The sequence below is a fragment of the Saccostrea cucullata genome, unplaced genomic scaffold, assembly GCF_032062105.1.
Source record: "Saccostrea cucullata isolate Sc308-1 unplaced genomic scaffold, CSIRO_AGI_Scuc_v1 ctg1356, whole genome shotgun sequence".
NCBI lineage: Eukaryota > Metazoa > Mollusca > Bivalvia > Ostreida > Ostreidae > Saccostrea > Saccostrea cuccullata.
In genome coordinates, this window is record NW_026920947.1 from 118647 (window position 1) to 144896 (window position 26250).

At 35.4% G+C, this 26250-nt stretch overlaps 1 protein-coding gene across 1 annotated transcript; it reads right to left on the bottom strand.

Moving 5' to 3' along the window:
- Positions 1-23945: 23945 nt before the first annotated feature.
- LOC134258813 (transcription factor HES-1-A-like) lies at positions 23946-25778 on the bottom strand. The gene is made up of 3 exons (XM_062741399.1): positions 25626-25778; positions 25416-25511; positions 23946-24962 (listed from the first exon to the last, which is right to left on the bottom strand). Exons 1-3 carry the CDS (start codon positions 25683-25685, stop codon positions 24147-24149), a joined length of 972 nt encoding a protein of 323 aa, XP_062597383.1. The 5' UTR covers positions 25686-25778; the 3' UTR covers positions 23946-24146.
- Between the last annotated feature and the right edge of the window lie 472 nt (positions 25779-26250).

The window sequence follows — 26250 nt, forward strand, 5'->3', positions numbered from 1 at the left end:
AATGATTTTTATGATTCCAAAATGTGCAATAGTCTGCTGTTTAATAAAAATTATGTTATGTCAAAACTAGTTACGAAATAAAGATACCAAGTCCTGTCGACTTCATATCAGAGGACATCGTGGTAGGTGACCATTAGTTCTGGTAATACAATGTATTTAAAATTTTGTATACTGTTGTATGCGTTGAAAAATTTTGATTCTTGGCCTGTGTTCTGAAATACAGTTCACTTTTGAATTGCATTTGTAGCGAACTGCTGAATACACAGTGCTATGTACATAATCAAGTCATGCCTTACAAAGAAAGACATAATTATGCTTAAGTGTTCTTATTTTCTCTTTGAAGAAAAATATTTATTTAGCTTGGATACCCTAAGATGTCCAGTGCCAAATTCCTACTATAACAGGTGTTTTCCCATCAGAGTTACTGCTCCTGTGACAATACTTGGCCAAGAAAATTGAGACGTTTTCAATTTTGTGGTCGTTATTATGGATAATGGATTTAAATCCACGTTCTTACTTTGATACAATGATGGATCAACAATGAACTTTAAGGATCAAAGTTTGCTCCACAAAGCGTCATTACGTGCTGTCCATCTCCCGTCACGAGGGGACCACAGTTCAGTCAGACCAACACAATCCCAGGAATTCCATCCAATCACCGCACCTGTCCAGTGCCTGAAATATGTATTCAATGATTCCCTAGATTAATAATTAAGTTTGAAAGATTATGGGAATTCTTTTCAAAGAAAACAGATATCGCTTTGCTTTAATATTATTATACGGCATTTTGTCAAAGGCGCAACAGTTTTTGTTCATTTTAATTAGAACCACAGCTTTACCAAAAAAGTTCAAACATTTCTAAATTTTTTTCCATTTTATATTGTATTCATATTTAAAAAAAGTAAGAAAAATAAAAAAAAAAACAAGCCTAAAGCTTTAATATTTCGATTGTTCTAAGAAATTGTAATTTTATTTCCGCGTGTGTTTTAATACAACCACTTGTAGGGGATTTATATCAGTGGTGTTGTCTTAAATAAGCTCATTTTTAAGAAGGCTTTCTAATTAGATATATCATAATTTGCCGTAGACTTCCCTATTTTAAAGTAGAAACTCCAAAGCAATTGAACAAAATAATGTTTATTTTTCATCGTGTCAAATAAAATTTCTATTTCCGTAAAGGACACAAGAGGAAATACATGCATACTTTTGAAGGTTATAACTGTTTTATGCTATCCCAGAGCCATTTTGAAAGTCTCGTTTGTTTTCTTTCAAAATGACATAGAAAAGGTACATTAAAGTTGTCAATTACAGTATCTCTCTTGATGTTAAACTTGGGTTTCCAAATACCCAAGACTTGCCATATGATTGGAGAAAATTTGAATGATTTCCGTTAATACTCAAATTCTGTAATTTGTAATGATTGAATCAATGCAGCATTGTACATTGATTCCAATACAAATTAATTCACATCCGTTACGCAGAGAAAGACAAATTAACACATACACAAACACAAGAAGGTTACTATATCCTATCAAATTGAAGTTAACTTGATCCTTTTAATCACTATGCATTTTTATCTTCATATTTAAAAGATTTGTATTACAGGTTTTTATTAACTGGCTACAGAGCGTAACAATCAATATGAAATTTTACATAACTGAAGAAAAAAAAATATGTTCTTATCTTAAAAGTTTGATTGAGAATTTCAATTTATTAGTGTAGAAAACATTGCAATTATGGTGTTGATATTTTTTGAAAATATAAAGGCTTCTACTTTTTTTCTCTCGAAATCTTCCTCTTTTCATTTAGATTCTCTAGATCTATGGGGAAAGACCAACAGAGAAACAAAAATATTTTTTACGTTTTATGCAAAGCAAACTGGTGTCTCCCATTTTGAAATACCCGAGAAACATTATTGATTTTCCACGTATAATTTTTAATTACATGTATTCATTTCATTTTCCTAAATTAAAAAAAACAATAACAATATCTGTAAATTGATTTTTAATGTTTTGTATCTTTCTAGCATAATACTTTTTGCATTTTTGAAGATTAAAAAAATTCATTGGTAAAGCAGCGAATTCGTTTATTTTCATGTTCTGCGGTTTAATTCTTTTGCTAAATAATGTTCAACGCAAACATCTGGATGATACAGACTATCAACGAGTTAAAATTTTTATTGATTGTAATACTTAATTCTTTTCATATTCTAAAGCAATTGTCATAAGGAAGTCAATAGTACCTCCAATTCAATTTCATTTAATATCAGTATTATTGTTGTCAGGCGTATTCATACAAATCCCTGTAAGCGAGATTTTTATATAACAGAGTTCTACATAACTGAGTTTTACTGTACATGTACATTTTGCTTTTTCTTCTGTTTCATCCGTTCTGAACATGTAGTTCAAAAAATAATTTAAGAAAACCCCATAAAATTTTCAATGCCTCCTCCATAGAAAAGGGGCATGAATCTTCATCTCAATATAAACGCCTGCTCAGAGATTCCCTACAGGATTCGTTGTGGCATACTTGTTGAATTTGGACTAGGCATCTTTGCCTTTCAAGGGTTTACGATCCGCCCCACTCTAGAGCAAATGAGCGAATCATAAACCTTTGGCTAGCGAAGGTGGGCCTGATGGTTCTGGAAAAGAAATGGAAAGACTTTTCAAAAGCTTACAGTCGGACGGATACAGCAGACAATGGACAAAATACAAAATGTTTTTTGAGATCGTTCACTGTTCGTTATCTTTACCTTTGACCTTTTAACAAAATATTATGCAAATGTAATCTTTTGCAGACTCTAGGTTTCAGAAGCAGAACATTCCAAATGTTTTGGGAGCATGCTTCTCGTACGCTACATGTATTTAGAGGAAACACGGGGGCCTTTATTTTCTCCCTTTTCACAATTAGGATTAAAATTCACTGCTTCTTTAAATCTTAACTAAATAATGATTAGCTACGCTTTTTGTAAACGCCTGATGATTTGCCTTGATTTGAAAAGGTTCAACATTTTGAGTAGGTCTTGTTTCTTCTTTCACGGGTCCAAGACTAGGCGCCCATTGTGACATAAGCAGATCCACTTAAAGATTTGAGCAACATGTTGTTTTAGCTACACATTTTTCTTTTATATTTCTAGAATTCATTCTTTGTTTGGACTCGTGGGAAAGTAGAAGAAGATATGATAGTGAGAAGGACTAGAGATGTTCGCCATTGTTCGCCATTGTTCGGACAATGCGAACACCGAGCCCGACCTTCATCCATCTGCTAACACTAAAAGAAAACCATCCGGCGGCTCGGCGGCGCGGTAATGGCGCGATAATCTTTTTCATCGCTTGTTTAAATGTTTACAAGAAGGTAAAGAAATTGAACTTGGACACTTTTTATGTATTAATGGTTATCAGATGAGAAGAGTGCCACGTTATCTGTCTTCATCTATTTAACCACTGTGGCAACCCACCCCATACTGCACGTGGATCGTCGCGGGCTGACCCAAATCTGGAGGAGACAACAGCGACTTAACTTTTATTAAAATTACAGTTTAATTGGTTCTTGTCGGATTAATAGTTGAGCAGATTTGACAAAGATAAGAGATGTTGAATCATATTTGGGAAAATAAAGTATTTAAATTTGCTTAATGATCTCTGAATATAGGCTATACTGGTGTGCAAATAAGGGGACGACCATTTGATCCTGAGGGGGGGGGGGGGCCTGGCAAATTTTTTTAAGACGGATTATTTATTTCCATGCCTGTCGAGGACAGATTATTTATTTTCAAGATTATCAAGGACAGATTATTTATTTTCTTCTTTGCCTTACGGTACCTTGATCAATTGATTCTAAAAGACTAATCATTTATATACCATTGGCGGATACAGAATTTGGGGACAGGGCGTGTATAATTTCGTTTAGGCAAGAGGTCTGGGGCTGCCGTAAGGCCCCCAGTGGGTCCTTGGCGAAGCTCTTGTGGAGGCCAAGGGAGAACCCCCCCCCCCCCCCCCGAAGCTCTTGGGTTTTCGTGTATTTTGTCACTTATAGTGGTATTGGTTATTATGAACCAAAGTATGACATAATTAATACTGGTCAAATCATACTTTGAATTAAGGGGGTTCTGGGGGCGAAGCCCCCTGAAGCTCTTGGGTTTTTCTGTATATAAAAGAGTACAACAAGACACAATTGTGTAGGAATTGGTTAGTTATGAACCAAAATGTGACATTGTTAATACTAGTCATATCGTACTTTGAATGAAAAGGGCCCAGGGGGCGAAGCCCCCTAAAGCTCTTGGGTTTTTGTGTATTTTAAGAGTGAAACTGGGCACAAAAATATTGATATTGTCCCAAAGTATGGCATTATTATTCGTATCATACTTTGAAATTTTAGGGGAGGGGTCGTACACATGTACGTGCCCCTTAAATCCGCCAGTGTATATTTTGTGTTAACTTATCGGGAAGTGTAATTCTTTGACAAGAAAATGTATCTTTTGCAGTGTATAAGAATTGACTTGTATTTAAAGTGATTCATCACACCTACTAAGTGCACATTGTCATTTTGATAAACTGACTACAAGTATCCAGTCTGGTAATCTGATTTTAAATCCTATTTGGTTCTAAAATGGCGAGCGAAGCGAGCCAAAAAAAATTTTGAATTGAAGATTTTTGAGATTTAATTACACATAAATAAAAAGGTATGTTTCACATTAAATATCATAAGTCAAGGTCAGATTATTTATTTTGTTTGTAGTGGAGGATTTTCAAAATTTTCAGGGACATATTATTTATTTCCAAAATCTGCCCCCCCCCCCCCCCCCCCCCTCAGAATCAAATGGTCGTCCCCTAAGGGTTGAAAAATGCTAACAAACAAGATTTGTTGCCAGTTGCTTTGCTAGTGTCAAGACAAATTGGAAAAACTTGAATCTTCCCAAGATATCGTATAGCGGTAATGTTTAGCTGGGTGCTGATTATGTCTTATTTTAACGGTTTGTACTTTGAAGTAGTCCGGTAAAACTTTGAATCCCTTGTGCATAAGTACCAAATGAAAAAGTCGCCTGGGTGGCGCAGTGGTCAGAACGTCTTCTCTAGAGTCGGGAAGCAAGGAGTCAATCCTTACGTCGCAGGTTCGAAACCCACTATGGGATGTGGAGACCGGTCCTTCGGATGAGACCGTGTAAACCGAGGTCCCATGTCGCAGTAGGTGCTGGCACGAAAAAGATCCCTCACTGCTTAATGGCCCTGAGTGCCAAGCATAGGTCAAAATGGTGTGAAAATTCTCGAGAGAGACTTTAAAACAACATAAAATACCAAACGAAAACAAAACTATAACTTTGATCTGTATGTTGTCGAACTCGGAATTAAAAGTAGATAAAACGTATTTGAACTCATCTAAACGTAGCTGCAGAACAGTTCTGCAGCCAATCTAATTGGTGAACTTTCTTTATTTTACAATGCCATGGAACTGTTTGTCTGCCACAATTCTTGATATATCTTTAAAAACGCCAAATTTTGCGTTAAAAAACCCTCCATACGGTTACCCTTCAACCCTGTAAGTGTAGCTTCGTCATGTATTTATGATTTGTATTTTAATCTTGCAATATCATCAGCTGTTGATTTGAGGGGCAATTTAGTCTCGAAGGACATTTTTGCAATCTTCTTCTTACTTTCTCAGCATGATGAAAAAATTGTTTAAATAATATACATGTATATATATAAATATAATAACTCACGAGAAAAAAAATGAGGAAAACATTCATGTAAATTTTCTAATAAAACTAAAACATTACTTGTTTGAAAGAAGAAAAGTTACATATAAAGGGTCATGAATGGGCTGATATAAGTGCTAATATGGAAGGAATTTAATTTAGAAAATGCAGTTTACTATATGTATAACATCCAATAATTATTCATAGTTTTTCTCGTCATAATTTTTTTTAAAAAGAATTTTAATCGCAAAATCTTCATTAAAACAAGAAATACTGAAATGCGCCTCTTTTCAAGTCTAACCGGTGTAAGTTTTCTTGATTATAAATGGGTTAAGTAGTTTGAACTATTTTAAGAGTATAAGATATTGCATTTCAATTTAAGTGGGCTAGATATTTCAAAACCCGTTAAATCAAGATTGTAATGTTAGAAAAGGAAACAAGAGACTTTCGTGGATGCATTTTGGAAGAAATTCGAATATCAAAACAGATTTCACTGGGAACGCTGAGTTCAAATTCCGAACAAAATGCTTAAAACTTGCACGAATATTATAAAGCGTTTATCTTAAAAGACCTATCTGTTTCCAAATTAGAGGGTTAAAGTTTCTCAAACCATTCTAAAGTAAAATGATATACCTATTTGCCGAAATCAATGTCTTAAAAGCTTTTGTCTCTCGTTTAAGAGGGTCATATGACACTAATGTGACACCATATAATTTTGTATTTTGAAAGCTAAAGCTTGTGAAAAAACGGAAATTTAATGAAAAGTCAGAAGGGGGTGAATGGCGCTTAACCGTTTAAAGGGAGATAAGATCTAAGAACTCAATATTATTATTTTAAAAATGATATTCTAAACTTAGTTTGAGGAAAAAGTATCGTCATGAAAAGACAAGGAAACAATTCTTTATTGAAATTTCTTAAGAAACATGGAAAGTAGCAAAAACGCTTAAGAGGAAACCATAATGTAAAATTTATATGGAAATTTGTTTTAAAATTGATACATTCTAAATTTATAGCAGGTGTATAGACGAGTTCTTGATAAGTTACCAGGTTTAATTAAGGCAAATCCATCTCTTTGAACCCAAAATAATTTACTCCAATATTCTATTATTCTCAATGAAGTTTTCTTTTATTTACGGTAATCAAATGAAGAGATCATACAGACCTAATGTATGTATTATGAATTCGACCAGGTTTATATTTTTGGACTGTCTCATGCAAAAACGTACTGTATTGAAATACATGTACTGCAAGCACGGCTATAATTTTAAAAGTATTCTTGCATTGAAATATTATACTGGGTACATGTAAACACAGAAAGAATTGAAAATAAAAATAATTTTTAAAGAATGATACTAGTAACATAATTTTTAATGCCAAATTTTACTTTGTGAGAAAAGAGATATGTCATGGAAAGTGAATGAGAAATGAATTTTTAAAAAATGGCTTTGTCTTTTTTTATGATGGTTATGAGTATTCCCCTGGAATGATTGGGTAAAGTTGAGAGGTTTTTCGGTGTAAAAACTGCACAATCCAGGACACATCAGGTCACCCGCAAAATCAGCAACAATATGTTATTATTCCTCCTCGCGATGGCCACTTTATCCTTATGCAAAAAGCATTGAAGCAGTATCTTTTATGACCGAAAAAAGGAGTTAACAATTTTGGTTATTATTATATTTGGTCAGTTCTGTTGCAAATATGCGCAGCGGGCAGATCTGTCTTCTGTATTTCCTCCAATGAATTCTATTGAATTTGCAACATCTTTTTGGTGATTCTAGGGTAAAACTTCTTAAAGCTGCTCCCCGTGTGCGTTCCTACAGCTCCACTGAACAAGAACAAGTGCTTCCGAAGGTTTCACAAAGGCAATCATGACTTTTATGAAACAGAATCGTAAAAGTTCATCAAAGTGGACGTTCTAAGTATTATTTAGAGTACGAGTTTCCTACTGTATCAAAGATACAGGGCGGGGCTTGAGGCGAGAGCGATAGTTCGAGCCGGGCCCCACCCTGTATCTCCGATACAGTAGGAAACGAGTATTCTAAATGACTTGTGACATGACCTTTCTTATGACCTCACTAATTTACATGCGTATTTGGGTACATATCACTCAACCAATCAGATGATTTTGCAGAAAGTTGATTTAGTATCCCATTTTAAGCATTCGCAACTGAAATGCCGAGTGATGTGGACGTGCAGGTATTTATCATTTTAAAATAATTATTTAGGGGATGCATAATATAATTTGTTTTCCAAAAAAATTTAATTTAGATTTATTCACGAAGTGCTTTTTTTCTCTATTCAGCTTTTGCTGACGTTTTTTTTTTTAAATTTAAGCCTCGTTTTAATTAATGCAAAAGATTTTGATATATAAGAATTGTGCAGGAATATTTTTGAAACAAAAACGTAAGAACGTAATCTGAGAGAAATGTCCGACAATGTCTTCCTCCGGTCGTCATATACAAAACTGAAATAAACAGATGAAACTATTGAAAGGAAGGGGGCCCATCCATATTTAACTTCATGTTTTTAATAAAATGTAGTGTAACCAAAGGGGATCAGAGTAATCACTGGTGCCCCCCATCCCTCCCTCCTTGATTTTTTTTCTTTTTCGCTTTCGTAAATAGTTTTTGGTAAACATGTATAAATACCTTTTTAATTTATCAACATTTAACGACATCACGCATATAGTGTCTTGGTTGGATATAAATCTAACCCCACAATATACGATTTTCCACTGTTTTTTTTTTTTTGGGGGGGGGGGTGTTCAAAGTATTCATTTGCGAACTGCCCCATTCCCTCGTTTCTTAATTTTTTTTAATCCGACACTAATAAATTTACGTTGTAAAATTTTATTCTTAATTCACCTCAAATTTCGAGTAAATACTAACAGTGCTACATGTATCTTGCTAATTGAACGATTTTGTGTCTGTATATACAGATACAGCTTTCCGTCATGGCTAAAAATAAACCGTTCTGTATCGTTGATATTTTGCAGATACAGTACAGTTTCTGCTCATTTGCATAAGAAACGCCCACAAAAAGTGTTCTGTATCGCAGTTACAGTATGCTTGACTTCAAAGGAAAACTCGCCGGGTCATGTCACAATGGCTATTATGAGAGTTCAAATGCGCCTTATAAGAAGATTGCCACCGGAATAAAAGATACAATGTTTTCTTGCTGCCGAAAGTTTCCAATTTTATCTGAACAGATCATAATCTTGCAGCAAGACCCATTTGTCATTAAACTGGAATTTATTTTCCTAGTCTTCCTCATTTAAACACACCCCTTTTTCTATCAAAATATATTAAATATTCAAATAACAACTAAACAGATTGATGACAGAGATTTAATGAGCGAGATCAAAGCCTAAGGCGACAATTCCACACTAGAATTAATGCATCAAGAGAGTTTAAAGATGGGCCAGAGGGTACGAACAATCCCTGCCCTCAAATCATAGCCTCTAAATGGAACCCTGTGATTCTATTCCCCCAGCATGCCCCTTCACGTGCAGATATATTGGTGTAGGAGGGGTGAAATAATCCGTCAGTAATGAGCTTCGATTGTCGCCCTCCACTCCCGAAAAATCCAAGACTTTCGGTGACGAAATAGGGTTAGAATTCTCACGGTAACTATTGCGGAAACTCCCTTGACTCATCGATAATAGCACAGCACGTGCAGGTACTCGAAAACACAATATTAAAAGGACAAGGGTGTAGCGTATCGGATATGTCATGTATTCTGAGCCAAACTGATGTCACAGAACAACTGAGCATGTTCAACTCTGCATGCATTTTAAAGTATCTATTGACTTTTGAACGAGAGATAGAGGTTGACGTCAATCAGGGTATTGCAAAGTCTAGCGATTGGTCTTATCAACAAGGTTTATATGTGCAGCACATTGTTTAATATCACTATTTTCAGTACCTATCTTCGATTCAGTCTACGAAGTGGGCATGCATTAACATTTGAACATTGTTCTCATAAAGCGATGTAGCAACATCCTTTTTTTGTGAACCCTGACCATAGCAAAATTGGAAGACTGCATGGTCATTTATTATGCATAAAAACTAGATTTCACCACTAACGTGTGAAAATCCTAAGCCAGATAACACGCGAAGATCAATAAAATAATCTGTTTTTGCAAATTAAATTCTTTTGGAGTTTACAGATAAGGAAAATGAAGTCAAATTTATTCAGGCTACTTTGGGTTGGAATCATTTGAAATTCTATACTACAAATTGTATTGATAATAGCGAAAGTATCGTATAACATGACCAACGACGCTGATACCTATCTGACCCTTGTTGGGGTATTTGGAAACAAATTGCCACGGCACCGATTGCGATCACGTGCTAAATGTTACACGTACGGTGTCCCTTTCCACCTGCTCTGTAAAAATGGTCAGTCTGAAGTTTTATGAGTTTACACTGGATAAAAGTCCATACAGGATCGTTAAGATTTATTGCCAAGAGACCCTAATTAAACCAAGTTTGGTTTTAAAAAAGGGTAAATACAAAGTAGTACTATCTCTAGACCATCAGGATTTTAGTCTTTTCTAATCTTTATTGGGGGAAAAAATACGCATGCATTTAATATAGTACACGTATGAGCATTAAGAGAGTAGATTCCCTCTCATATTATTGATTTTGAATAATTTTTATGAAGAAAAATTCTTGTGCAGTGACAAAACCATAAATGCATTTGTGGAAATCTAAATTAACACAAAGTTTCAACGCGGCAGAAGATCCTAAAGAAGTAATGTAAGAATCAAAATACTTTAATAAATGTGTTTTAAGTGCAGTTTGAAAGCATCTTAATCTGAACTTCAGGGGAAATAAAGAAGATTTTCAAGCAAATAAAGTGGTTGAGAAACTGAGACAGGGTGTAATTAAATCAATTTTGAAATCTTCGCGGTTTTGGGTATATTAACCGGTGTGAGGGTAAAAGTCAAGAATTTCAGGAACGTGTGAAAAAAGGAGTTTTAATTATTTGTTTCAGAAAGTTTTTATAGCGTGGTTAAAATTCCTAAGGAGACCCAAACACCTGTGGGTAACTGGATATTAGTGTCCCCCGCTCGCCAATGATTGAAGCGGCCCCCGCATATTGTCACGTGGTTTTAAGACTGCGGCTGACGCAGCATCGCGTTCGTTTTGTAACAAGCTTATGGGGGATAGCGCGGTGACAATTTAAAACACAGAAAGAGATGTCTGAACCAATGGTTTGTTTTGCTAAATAGATTATTAGCATAAAGACAATGTACCACTGCCCGGGCACGGGTATAAATTCAGGATGGTAAAACTCAGCATCATTGCAGATCTGTCGATCGTTCATTGAAATATTTATTTGAACGTTAAAGTGAAAATGAAATGAAATATATGAAAAAAGAAAACAAATGATTTTAAGAGATCGATTTTAACAATGAGCCCTTAGTTTTAAAAAAATTATGTGCGGTTCTTATTTGTAGAAATCACAGTTTTTGCTACTTAAAAAATTCACAAAAAATCTGCATCGCTTCCTCTTGATTAACATATATATGCTTAAGAAAGTTGATTGTCTCATGCATTTAAGAAAGTTTAGCTCAAACTCTTAAAAAAAATATAATTATTTTATTTTAAACTTAAGAAATAATGCCCCAATATTAATTCGAGCATGTATAATTTCCAGAATAAATTACTAACGTGTAGCCTCGCGCTCAAAGGCACTAGAAATAATTAAATATGCAAAACTGAGCCAATGAAAATATATTCATATGTTATATTCCTAGCACCAAATATTACACAGTATTTTTTTTATTTTGTTTTTCTTTATTTATTAAAATTTTAGCCAAAAGATTTTCTTAAAATTTCAGGATTTGCTTGCTAGAAAACGATCTACTAAATGTGTTATTATGATTGTGGCAAAAATACGAAATGTATAAATATTATAAATAAATATCATGGTGACACTAAAGTTAAACAATCGTCAAAACACACCTTTCGTTTTTTTTCTTAGATTCGTTCTAATGTGGCAACATACAATGCATGCGAAATACGCCAAACGTCTTTTTAAAAAAAAGATCCTGTGGTACAAGAAATGTTTCTGAACATTAAAAATTCTGACCAGCGAAGAATAATCTGAAAGAGGCATTGTTACAACTTCTTGACGAATGACTATTTTGAGGAATACTCCATCAACACATTGTAATTATAATCATTTTCGATTACACTTGTATCGATTTCAATTCAATTAAACATTCATTTTGTCTCCTTTTTATTTACAAATGTCGTTTGAATTTGCAAATCCCTTCTCTAAGGACTTTAATTTAGGATAATCAAAACTCAAAGTGGGGCCTCATGCGGCGATAACCACCACTATCAAGAGAAGGCATTCCCACTGTAGCCTCGGAATGGTTCGCCTAAAGAATGGCAGGTCTTTGTTTCCGGTAGTCCCGCAGTGAATGGGTGTTCTTTCGTTTGTGTCCGTAGTTTCAAATTGCCCAAATGTTGAGCATGTCCAAAGATGAGAACCAATATGTGATCATTTAATTTCTATGTTAGTTGAAATTCCCTTGCATGGAGAGATGCATCGTTGAGAATGGAACAATTTATCAAGCAATTTGAAAACAACCTTGAATTTGTGGCAATTAGTAAGCCCCCAAGTGTTTAGCAGACGGCAAAGGACAACACATGTTTAAACTGTATTGTCAATGCATATCTCTGAATGAACATGGGTTTTTAGCTATGAATCTTCTTTTCAAAAGGCTTGTTTGAGGAGGAAAATTAGGAAAAGGTTATAAGTTTACGAGAACAAAGATAACGGAAAATTAAAAATCGTAACAATAGATGATAAATGACAACTCACTGTTGGACATTTTAAAGAATGGTCATTTTTACTTCCATTGGGAAAAATGTTTTAATGTGCTCGGTCAGGATTAGCCAATATTACGGTCGTCTCGGACAATGAGAAGTTTGTAGTCATAATAAAAGATTTTTAGTTTGATAAATGTTCTTCTGACGGCGATTTTTATTGTTCACGGCATGCAAATGGTCGCCAAATATTTATAATCCCGCGAAAATTGACAATATTTTCATCATCCGACACAAAAGAAGACGAATGATGCATTTAAAATTAAAACTCGTAAATAATATTACCATATCATATATCTCAAAGCTGTGAGAATACTGACTAACACTGGTTTTGTCTTCGAGAGAAACTTGACCTTTGTAGTGGACAAGAGAGATGGGTCTCGCGTCACCGCGAGATTAAGCGAGACTTCTAGCCTAAGGGCAAATCCACCCCTTGAACGCACGCGACATGAGTTTCGTGCCACAATCCGGCGCATGACCCCCCTGTTTTTTAAACCTTCTTTCAATAAAGCTAGCTGTACTTTGAAAAAGTTTGAAATGAAACACGCAAGGATGGATGGCGGGTGGAGTCGCAAGCTTTCAGACGTATCAAGTATCATTTATTTACACTGATTCTTCTCCAGATTTAATTCTCAAATATGTCCTCAATACTTGGTATATATAGTTAAAATAAAATATTAATTCTTATTTAAGTGAAATCTTTGGTTTATTAATATGACGGACATGCACCCTGTATGAAAGATGTAAATTGATATGCGACATTGTAGTAACTGCGGTTAAAAAAATCATCTTCATGGGTTTTTCTTGATTAATATTTTCTATTCCGTGGCTTTTAAGCAGGAAATTCGAGAATCCTGTAAGTTGGTTTCTGACTAACTCTGCTTTGAAGTATACTTTCAGTCAAAGGTACTATATTACAAAAGAAATTCAAAATTTGTTATAAAAATATTTCTTCAAAACTGTGAACTCTTGTCATGTAATTTTGCCATGTCATACCTGTAACACCTTTAACATTTTTATAAAAACCGTGATCTCAAAGTTTGCATTGGTTCAAACCACTCGACAACTCAGCAGCTTTTCGGAGTAACGACCAAGGACAATCATTTTAGGATGAGTATAAGGTGTTCTTCACTCTCATGTATCTAAATGGTGACTGTTTCCTACTATGCGCCCACCCAGAGTCGCATCGCAAGCAACCTTAAACCTCCCGGCTGTTCACAATATGACCTCCACTGCATCGAACTCTTGAACAGACATAAAGACTTGGTAAAGTTTGCAATTGGTGCGCCCACCAAGGCGACTTTTTGCCTTTTATTCACAAAATGTTTATTCCGTTGGAAAAGGCTTTGTAACATTTTACAAAGAAATATGAAAATTCACAAGATGACAAAAAAGCTTGGCTGAGTAGAGGTTTCCTTCGGAACTCCTCTAGCACAATGGTTCTTTTGGGACCCCCGCTGTGGGTGGAATTTTAAGGAAGCTCTAAACACTTATAAAAAAAAAATGATTTTTGGACTTTCAATAAAAAATATCATAATAAGAGTGCACAAACAAGTATGAAGTGTATCGAGTTCATTTCCAAATTAGGGTACCTGACTTATTTCTCCAGGAAATGTTCAAGGAAAATGAGCGATTTTTGGACAGAAATCACTGTTAATTACTTGCATTATGTAAATCAATAGATTTGTCTTATATTGTTTCACTTTTAATCTCCATTTATTATATTTTTGACTTAGTGAAATCACCTACTCAAAACCATATGGCCTATAAATTGAACGTTTTAGTGTGGTAATGATTTTTTTTCAGCCGTGTGAGTAATTTTTAAATGATCAGATATATGTTTGGATACGACCATAAATAGCTTATAAAGTTTGTTTTAATAAAACTGCATTCTTCATAACATATCCATTTATGATTACAACAGATATATGGCAATGAAATCTCAGCAATTTTATAATTGGTAACATGATGCATCTGATATCAGCTGGATAGATAATCTCTTCTTTAAAATGCAATACTGCCCAATATTGCTTACTTTGAACGGTTACAACTGTTGGATAAAATCAAATGAACCAATGAAATTGAAGATAAAAATATTAAAGATAACTTTAGATGAAACGAAAAATAGAATGATCCCAAAACGAATAATTACATAAGAGATAAAAAATTATAGTAAATTTGGCGTACCACAATAAGAATTGTGGCATTTTTAAAATATAAAGCCATCGATTAAATTATTTTTGTCCTCGTGATCCACTTGATTGTTTTTCTTTTAAAATCTCAATAAAAATTAGAGGAAAACACAGATTCCCCATTAATGACCGCTCGCTTGAGAAATTTATAAATTTATAACGATACATGTCTCAAACGAATTTTCGTATTTCCAATAAAAAAATCACATTTCTATTTCCAGTTTTAAAAAAGATCATACAAATGTATTTCTTAAACATTTAATTTGAATATTGAATTGAACTGTAAAGTTACATTCCCCATTTGCACCAAATTATATTGTTTTGGTCAATCAAAGTTCCAAAACTAAGCAGATATGTTTGTTTGTTGTTTAATGTCTCTCTCGAGAATTTTCACTCATATGGAGACAACACCACTTGCCGGTGGAGAGCTGTAAATTTTATTCTATACTCGGCACTCAGGGCCACTGAGCAGGGAGGGATCTTTTTCGTGCCAGCACCTACTGTGACACGGGACCTCGGTTTATACGATCTCATTCCAAGGATCAGTCTTCACGTCCCACAGTGGGATTTGAACCAGCGACGTAAGGATTTACTCCTTACTTCGCGATTCTACAGCAGACGCTCTAACCACTGCGCCACGCGGGCGTCCTTAACATATATGACTTATTTAGTGAGAGAGACGTCTAATTCAGGAAAAATATTTGAATAGTATTTTTAGCAGAATATTTTGTTTGTTTTACTTATTCTTGATACAAAAATTACTTTTCCTCGAAGTATGTGTACTTAACACAATATGTAAAACAAAGGTTTGGTCTTATAAAGCAGTAGAAATGGAACCTAGAAAATCTTATATATTAGCAGGAATTGTTATAAATACGGTTTTAATTTGAAATGGTAAATCATATCACATTCTGAGACTTCACTTTTAAGAACACCAATTTATAGTACTTCATCCGCCTTGCTTTATCAAGACAAAACTCATTTCTTTTCATAAAAAGGGCCAAGAAAAGTTTTTTCCCTTGTGGAATGTCTCTCTATAAATTCAATTATCTTCTTTACTCAAACAAAGTCAACAATGTTTTGGGCACCTTACAATAATGTATTGTTTTGAATTTGTTTTCAAACTGCGTAAGAATGTTAATGGTCCGGTATCTTCTGACAGTGTGGCTACACTTTATATGAGGTGAAAAATCGATTCCACACATCCAGCCAACTTTGGTAAAACCCATCTCAAAATTTATAGCATTCCTTAGATCTTTTTGGTGTTCAATAAAACCTTTCATCCGCGTAAATTCCTATTTCAAAAGGAAAATTAAATAAAACCTGGTTAATATGTGCATTTTAACTGCTTTTATATATTTTTCCTGAATAGTTTAATTGGTGCTAATACATGATGAGGTGTAAAATGCAATTTGTATAATATATTGAATTGGTTTATATGGCAGAAACTGTTGTAAAAGAGTTTTGTTTCTTGATTGAAGTTGAAAGTGGTAAACTTTAATGCGGATTAATAAGTTTTTTTTCAATCCATTTTTCTTCTTCGTGAATTCACAAGTTGCACAAAGAATTGTTTCTGATATAATATTTTGCCACAAATCTAGCATTCATGATTCTTTCGTGAGCCCTGAGATACATAAAAAAATATTATACATGTATGTATGCAAACAATAATTTAAAGTTAACTTCATTACGAAAACTTATTTTTATAAAGCAAGATTCTCCCTGTTCATATTTAAAAGAGTCAACTTAAGGCGAAATATATCAGCTGTGGTTAAATATACTAATAAAACCCTTTCTTCAAAATGACACCTGTCTTGTTTACAATTAGATTTCAGAGAATTTGGTATAAAAAGACAAATTGAGTGAACAAATAATTGACAGATTGACCATCGTGCATGCTGTCAGAATTAGGTACAAAACATTGGATCCGTCAGCAATTAAACTGGCAGACGACAAGTACTTGCCTCAGTTTCCGATTCCCATTATTCCGTGCACTTCCGAGTTCCGCCCCCTTCCGTCTCCGTAGTAAATTGCTCCGTGGGATTCGCTTGCTGTAAGCTTTGTTGCCTTGTTCTTTTGTTTGTTGAAGTATTGATACATGATTCCAAAGAAAGCGAAATCTTTCGGTGTCAGTTCTGTGACATCGCCCCATATTGTATTTGCTTAAACCAAAATTGCAACTGTGTCGCCATGTTTGTTTAGCTTGGCGTGGATGACAATAAAGATGTCCTCTGTTTATTATTGTTTATTTGTGGTAGTTAAACTGTTTAATTATTGACAGCCTGCCTCCGAGGAAAGTAAACTAGTACAGACAAAGGGAACAAGACTCCCCTCTAATTATATGATTAGTCAGGTAACACTCGGTAAAGTCGCTTTTTTACACGGTGAGTAATTTCATCGAAAGATTATTGAATCGTTTTTATATAGAAAGTTTATCAAGTTTCTTGACACAATTAAGTCGTATATCTTGAGGCAAAATCGAAAATTTGAACGGTTTTTCGCTATAGTCAGGTTAATACAATTATGATATTCTTTATATAAAAATACTGAAAATGTGAGAATTTAAACGTTTTTGGATTCATACTTTCCTTATATTGCATTCGTTTATAGGACCCATTTTAAAAATAAATTCACCCTTGAAATATTATTTAAAGGGTTTCCTAAATTGATTTTTTGCTTTCATTACATGTACATTTACGTTTATAAACAACTGAAACAATTTTTTGCAACAAGGGCTGTCCAATGGATTTTGCTCACAGCTTAAATTATTTCTATCCAAAGTATATCGATATCTAGATTTGTAGTATATACGCATGGCATTAAAAAATGGGGGTGGGTGGGTTGAAATGTTTTTTTAAAAATGTATCTAAATCAGAAAAAAAACTAAAACTCTTTCCAAAAGTGGAATTTTCTATAATTTGCAACGGCGTAAACCCCCCGAGGGTTAATTTGCATAAATATTTCCTAAATTATTTTAAACCGAAATCAAACTCTTTTGTGCTGTTAGCTTAAAAGCAAACTCAAAATTGCGGATTTAGAATAGAAAAAAGACCCAATAAAAAGTATTTAAAATGACCATGGTCCGCGCGGCATGGCGGGACTGGTGACTGTCAGAAATTATTCTTTCTGACGGGACAGCTGTCATGGTGCATCTGATCTTTGACCTCCCACCCATCGAGTCACGCGCTGCAGAGGCCAGAGGTCAACATGGACATATTGTATGGTCGCCACCGGTTGACCGTTGAAACGATGAGAAAGTTTAGGAAACCAATCACAAATAGCTTCTATTGGGGTATGAATACAAAAACGCTGAAATTTACGATTTTTGTCGGCAATTAGGACTTATTTGGCTTTTGTTGTTGATCTGACCAGGCTGACATTGGGTCAACTCGATCGAAACAAAATCATTGGCTTATTAGCTCCAATTGCATTTTTTCTATCGTTTTGGACATCCAATTTCAATGCTAATAATAGAGAAACAAGTGTTGCTGGCGAGAAGGCAGAAAAATATATTTTATCTGGTAATTGTTCTGGGGTCACTATGTGGCTTGTGGTCAATTTCCGGTCAGTGAATCTTATGTTCATTAGCACTCAAGTTTGTGGAGCTGTAAAATCGTTATTCAAGTTTACTGTAAAATCTTGAAATATTCGTTTATTTGTTATTAATGTTTATCAAGGTAACTTAGATTATTTGATTTAATTTTTTTTTTTGGAAGATCAATATTCTTTGCAAACACGTGAAAGGTCTGTAATGTTAATACACTCTGCTTTATTTGATTTATAATTTCAGTAAAAGCACATTTTTAAAGTAAAGATGAGGAAAAACAGTTTTACAGACTGAAACAGTATCACCTTTAAGCGAAATAAGACTGTTAATTAAAAAAGTGAGTTATTTTGCTGATCATTTTTGATTGGCCCATTAATCATATCGTACCATTCTTAAACAGAGCTATAAGACAATCGCATGAATTCTCCTTTATCACTGTAAATGTAAATTTGCTACACTTTAATTTTTTTATTCTAACTGAGTAAAAAATTATTTAGAATGGCAATTCATACATATATCTTTAAGAATAAATTCTCATTGTATTGAATCGCGGGGACATATCGATTTTTTTTTTTTTACGTTTTCTGAGGTATACTTGTACACCATTCATTTTCTTTGATTTGTAGCATTTACATGTATGAAGTTGTAATATATAGGAATTTGGAATCACCACATTGCAAATGGATAATATTTTTTTAATCAAGTAGAGGACACAGAAACTTTTGGACGCATATCATTACCGCTACATTTTCAAAATAGTCCTGTGGGAGTGGAGACAGGTTCTTTCGGATGAGACCGTATAAAGTGAGGTCCCGTGTCGCAATAGGTGCTGGCATGAAACAGATCACTCACTGTTCATTGGCTCTGAGTACCGAGTACTGAGTAAAGATAAAAATTTGTAGCTCTCCACCGGCAAGTGGTGGCGTCTCCATATGAACGAACAATTCTAGAGAGGGACGTTAAACAACATACAATCAATCAATCAAATATTATCATTACCGCTATATACGCCTTGCCGCTACAAAAAGTATACTTTACCGCAATATTGCCTCATTCGTTAGCCAGCGGTTTATGCATGTACAGATTGATATAAAGCACAACATAGTATTTTGTTAACAGTATTAATGAATTATTCATTAATTAAAACTCAGATTACATTGTAAATGAATGATATTAAATAGAACTTGTATTCTGTGCTATTGCTGGCAGATTCACTGCAACATGTTGCGGCAATGAGTTGAAATCGCCAATTGTCTTCTTGATAAAATTGGTGCCGATAAAATTTAGTGGAAATGATCACCCGGGATTCTAAGAAATGTAGTGGTAATATGCTGAAATTTTTTTTCATATAGCGGTAGTGTCGACCTTCCACGTCGCCCGCGTGGCACAGTGGTTAGAGCGTCTGCTCTGAGTCGCGAAGTAAGGAGTTGATCATTATGTCGCGGGTTCGAATCCAACTGTGGGACATGGAGACCGGTCCTTCGGACGAGACCGTATAAACCGAGGTCCCATGTCGCAGTAGGTGCTTGCACGAAAGAGATCCTTCACTGCTCAATGGCCTTTAGTGCCGTGTATAGGATAAAATTTGTAGCTCTTCACCGGCAAGTGGTGGCGTCTCCGTATGAGTGAAAAATTCTCGGGAGGGACGTTAAATAACAATCAATCCATCAATCGACCTTCCAAACTTTAAATTCATATATTAATATTTTTCCCGATATTTACACTGGATCTCTCCACGAAGTCCTCTTTCATTGAATCTAGACAATAACTTTATTACAGTATCCGATAGATGGTTACTCTAAGGAGGTGGAGTTTTTCATTGAATAGTAAAACTATACACTTGATTTCACTTTTCAATTATAAGTACATTATTTACATTTAAATGCATGTGATTATTATAAAATCACGTTAATTGTAATGTACTTAAGGAAACGAACAAAAAAAAAAGAAGTTCAGAAAAGAAAATACTGTAACTCTTTCTTAAAGTATACATGAAAGAGTATAAAATAATGTGAAAAATCACCCATTTTGTGGATGTTACGTATTGCCTCACAACTAATTTGTATTCGGGCTGTGCCACTTTGTGGTTCACATATTGATGTTCATTATTAGTTCATTACTTTCCCCTGTCAGGAATATTTTTTAATAAAGAAAAATCAGGTGACAAAACGAGAGGTTGACTTGGTACATTTTTGACTACAGTTTATCATTTTGTTTATAATGACAATGTATAACTGAGCAAACAAATATAATTAGGCGCACCAAGGCCGAGCGGAGCGTAAGTCGTATAGCAGGGTCTTTGTTCGGGCCCCCGGAACCCATTGTCTGAGAGGGTGCTCGAGATCAAGAGTGACTTTTTGGGGGACGGGTTCTTTATTCACTTTTAGATAGACTTTTGATATCCACTCAATTATTCTATGTTGACAATAAATGTAATTATAATTCAATTACAGATCGCTCAAACGGCTCCCCTGTAACTAGCCGACAAGCTAGATCAAGAAACATATGGCTGGTCTCCAATTAAACGCAACGACAATACCCTCAAATCCCTTCGAATCATTTTGTTGCAATAAAAAGACAATCCTCATAATTCGAAACATCCGAAAGTCTTTTCCGAAGGCAATTAAGACGGCAAAATTCATATTTTGACAACGCTTTAGTTCGGCGCTCTGTAATTATGGTACACACTCTTTTATTTGGGCCCTCAATGGCTTTAGCGCCTATTCTCAAATCTTTGTCCCTGTCGAGATGCATTTAGACCGGAGGAATAAAAGAACTAGTATTTCTTTGGTAATTACATCTTTTTCTCCGTTTTGATACTTAATGACACATTTTATTCATAAGTAACAACACGTCCCCCTAAACACAAAGCCAGTTTTACAACAGGTTGTAAACGCGTCATCAAAGATTCCTCCGCTCGGGCAACGTTGCAAATATTTCATTATTAACGATTATGTGCTATTTTCTTTTCGGATGTTCTCGTGGTCTTTCATTCCACATTAGCACATCATGAAGTGTGACCAGTTCTTTGTCACAAGGATCGGAAAGTCTTTGATGACGAGAACAACACTTCTCTACATCTTCACACTGCCCGACAGAGGACTATTTAACGGTTCACAGAAAATGGTCTGTAGTTGCCAAAATTGACAAATTAAGACGTGTGTGGAATCCCCTGGGGCAATAACGGACCTAAGTATCAGCGCAAGAAATCACACTTAGCGTTAAAAAGATTAAGACTTCAAACAAAAGATGACACGCGGACCCGCTACACATAATCGATATCAAACTTGCTAATTACTGTAAAAGGCTTTTGAGAAGTGCCGAAAGGTTTTACGTAATAATCAAAGGAATGTTTCTATCTTTATCGTACATCTTTATCTTAAATGTACTTTTGTTGTTTTAATTTATGGTGATTTAGGAATTTCGGTTCATCACAAGGGGATTTTAAATCATTGTCTCCCACATTTTATTCGAATATTAAAATAACTACACTGTATGTAAGATTTAAAGTATTATATTTTTGGTATATTTTAAAAGTTATCTCTATATGTTTATGTGCACAATGGTATTGTTTGGGCTGATACTGAAGTGGTTGATAGTGTCAAACTTTAAAGCACCTTGCATTGCCATAAAGTTCATCCTTATACCACGCTGAGAAGCGTGACTCTGCACCAAATTTGGACAACTATCTTCGTTTGACGTGATCCTCCAAAAGATACAACCAAACAATTATAATCATGTATCAACTGTCTGGACGAGCAGATAATACCCAGCACACAGTATGCTTCCCTGAAACCAACAGAAATCTACCCATAAGTTACTAATCCTCGCCAAAGGAAGACCATTGTTCAAGCAAATTGCAGTGCATAATCCTTATCAAGTAGATCTAGCATGTTAAAGTAGGACCAACGAGAAGTAACATAGATTTGACAATGTCTGGAGGGATAACCTGCACGTGTTCAGACGCTCAAAGTGTGCCGAGTCATACATGTTTATGATCTGTGTCCAGAAGTGCTCCGATTGCTGACGACAATAGCGCGGGAAGGCTTACATCCGGTCAGGAGAACATGAAAGTAACTCTCGAGGACCATGTTTTCTTTTCATGCCTACCCTTGCGCTCACCTCTTTCACAGGTGCGCTGCACGTGGAAATTACAATATTTTTTAAACATATTGTCAAAGACAGAGAGAACAATAGCCAGGAACAGAGACTGTTTTTCTTTTCCAACATTCTTTTCTTGAAAATACTTAATGCATTTTAAGTGTATTATGTGTTTGTTTACTTTTCATTTTCAAAAGAAATTAAAGCATAAAGTAGGGTCCGACGCCTTTGGGGGAAATTAACAGATAACCCTCATTGCCGGGTACGGGAAACTTCGTAAATCTTCATGTCTCATTTAGAATAATGTTTTTTTTCTCCGTGAATCGTTTTTCAGAAGAATCGGCAAGTTCACGAAGGATTATTACGTTAATCATTTTTACACGATATAACAAAATCAGGTAAATCATTTCCTTTACAGCCCCGCACGAAATTACGAGCGCAAATCAAAGCCAGAGCCAGTGCAAAAAAGGAATAAATAAACCCTAAACAACACTTTTGATGGATTGCTACCCGCAATACAGATTTATTTAATTTGTTCTCGTGTCCTTTCACATATTCTGAACTCCAGTAATTGTTTTGTACTTTCTTGAAATTAAGATCTTCTTTCAATAGAGCCACAGATAGTAAAAAAAATTGCCTGACTTATTTATTGAGTGGAAAAAGCAAAAGTTTGATTTTGTCTTTTTTGCATAATTTTTTCTTTTTCTAAAGTCAGCAATTTCACGGACAATTACTTGAGACTGTATTTGCGCTTTAAGCGTTGTGGTGACGCTTATTGTACTGGTGCATCCTCCTTATACTCTCGTAGAGTTTCTAATCCATTACCCCTAATTGGTTCGGGTACGAAATGCGATCAGATCAAGCACCCCTCGTACTGATCCAGCTCTCTTTTATGTTTGGCTAGATGTTTGCCGGACTTCAAGATAAATAATTTATTGGAATTTGATAGTTTAAACTTGACTTGAGTTATTGAGTTAAGAAGTCACACTTTCATTGACCAAATATTACCCACCGTAACAAGTGCCCTCCCTGTTTACACAGAATAGTGGTTACTATGAGGGCTCATTGCTTCCCTTTGTCCTCCATATTTACTCTTCCTCCTTAAATTCGCAAATTATCCTTAGCACACGTTAGAAATTTCTAGCATAAATAAACTGTTTATTTTAAACAAAGACCCGGGAATAATCTTTAGAGCTGAAAGTCTGTTGGTCCGAATGTCGACATGGGGCCATGCCTGATAAGGATGTCATTCGATACAAGACAACTTGTTCGAGTATAAGTCGTAAATTACCGGATCGAAGATTTCCTATCAAATTTACGGGTGCCCCTTGTCATTAGGACACACCTGGAGACGTGCCCGGATTAACCTCGATCTGCCATGACTAAATTAATGGAAGTTATCATGAAAACTTTCCGTGTTGCACCAAGTTGCATGATAAGTATCAGAGCCATGTCATTTAAATCTGCTTTTGAATTGCTTTCTTTATTAGTGGCTGATAGCAATGCCAGTTATTCCCCTTTTCCCGCAAAACTACATGTATCTCGATAAACACAATTCAACAAGAAAATTTCATTTTAAACATTTTAATGGTCATATAAAATGATTCAATCAATAGAATCAATAACAATAGCATATAAAACATTTAATAGCACTTTTCAAGTACACAATTGTAACATATTTATAAAGAGTTTTTGGAAGCGCACATTTCTATCACAAAGTTTCATGTATTAACACTTGTCCTGAGATAACATTAATTTTCTTTGGTCAGTCACCAAGGTCTCCAGAGGCTGTCCGAGGCCTCGGGGATCTCGTGTTTGCACTCTACAAAAGCACTTCTGTGTGGCTGAGCAAAAGGTTTGGATTTCTGCTGAAAATCATTTGGTGAGCTGGTAACTGGGAATGAAGGAGACGTGTTGCTGGCGGGAACTTGTAACGTGAACACGGGTAGAGTGTCTGAAGAAGTTACACATTGTCTCTGATTTATCTGTCCAACGTAAACAGCAACTGGGCCATTGTACAGATTGTTAGGAATGATTTGAAATTGTCCAGATATTTGGCCCGTTTTGATTGGAGAATTGTTGTTGCACTCTGTGGACAACACTGGGGTGGCGATATTCAGTAGCTGAGGAGACTGGTTCTGGGACGGGGGTGAACTTTGACGATTGTATGAAAATTCGGAAGACTGTGGTCGGGAGGTTAAGTTTGCATTCTGGGGGATATGAACACTTAGTGGCTGAAGGATGTTGATATGCTGGGGCTGAGGTGACGTCACAGAAACGTGCTGCTGGGGCTGACGGGACGGTAATGGCGTAGGGACGTTTTCTGAAGATGTGGTGTTCTGTGACTGAATGCAGGAAGACAGATGCGAAATAAGGCGAGATTTAACGTCAGTTCCTACGTTTTGCACGGTTCCAAGGTAACGAATGACCTCATTGGCACACTCGTGGAATCCGGCGCGGAACTTGGTGACGACTGTTGGGTCCGAGGCTATGGCGGATGCCAATTGGTTCCTTTGGAGATTGCGAAGGTGTTTTACGGTCATCTCCAGGATATCAGCTTTCTCTAGCTTGGAATACTGAGAGCTCTGTAAAAAAGAATTGATAGTTTAAAACATTGCTTTATCATTCAACATGACTGGCATTTTAGACTTGATGACAAGTAGGAGATAGAAGAATGCGAGGGATCTATTCGTGAAACAATGGAGACTCATGCCAAGCATTGACTGTAGGTAAACGATGACGAGATATTGACAGACATGGACAAGATAAAGGTTCTAGACAAATCACAACACACGACACAATGACGAAGACTCGTGCAGGAGTTGGATATGGACTAGGGAGGGATACATAAATAAAATATGCTAAATAGGGATGACACGATCAAGGCACTGTGGTAGAACTATCAATTAATGTATCAGTTAAAGGGTATTGTCATCGATATATCTGATAACGGAAATAAGCTGACTAATTATGATAAACCGTTTAAATTATGCTGTGTAACGATTAATATGAAAAATATATTGAAACCAGTTACTTACGTCTTTTCTCATTGACTCAAGGACCAAAGATTTCAGTTGCGTTAAACAGTTGTTAATTCTCGCTCGTCTTCTCTTTTCCATGACAGGTTTGTTACTCTAAATACAAGTAAAATAAATAAATAAATAAATAAAATTCCACTGTAATTTTATAAAGCATTAAAGCATTTTTAATATGGATTTCATAAAATAATAATATATAGCTTTATTTACCTTTCTCAAGGAAGTTTTGTGTTCCTTAGACATAATGTTATCCATCGTGTCTACTGACATCTTGAAATTGAAAATCTATTTTGCATTCACTGTGTTCTCTTCGAGTTTTGATTTAAAAGTGTAGAGGAATTGCGGTTGACACGATCGTTTTATACTTCAGGGCATGTGTCTGGTGTCATCTGTGTAGGAATGTATCGAACCTTTCCCACGGTGAAAAATCCATTACACCTGACCAATCAGAACGCGCTGCAAAGGGGTGAAAGGTTACGGTCTCGTGCCTTGCGGAATTTTATTGGACGACTGCAGGTGGTTGAGGTACAAGGTGTATCGTTATGTCAATCAAAGTTGTTTCGTTTGTGCAGGACAGCCAGCCACGTGCCGTGGCGATTACCAAGAGTAAGTTTCAAAGTGTGGGAAAACTCCGCCTCTTCAGAGAGTTTGGAACGCTTGAGCAACTATGCAAACATGATCCACGATAAACGGCTCGGTATCACAAAGACGTTTAAAGCTCGTCTCGCGACTCCCTTATCAGTTTCGGACTGTCTTGCGAGCATAGGAATTTAAACCATTGTTAGCAAGCCGTGGGAAAATGCCTCGAGTCAATAGAAAAAGAATGTGATTAGAA

Excerpts from the sequence above, each read along its gene's own strand:
- LOC134258813 (XM_062741399.1), bottom strand. The coding sequence starts at position 25,685 with ATGTCAGTAGACACGATGGATAACATTATGTCTAAGGAACACAAAACT. Across the intron at positions 25,512-25,625 it reads ACAAAACTTCCTTGAGAAAG|AGTAACAAACCTGTCATGGA; the intron begins GTAAATAAAGCT and ends ACTTGTATTTAG. Across the intron at positions 24,963-25,415 it reads TTGAGTCAATGAGAAAAGAC|AGCTCTCAGTATTCCAAGCT; the intron begins GTAAGTAACTGG and ends TCTTTTTTACAG.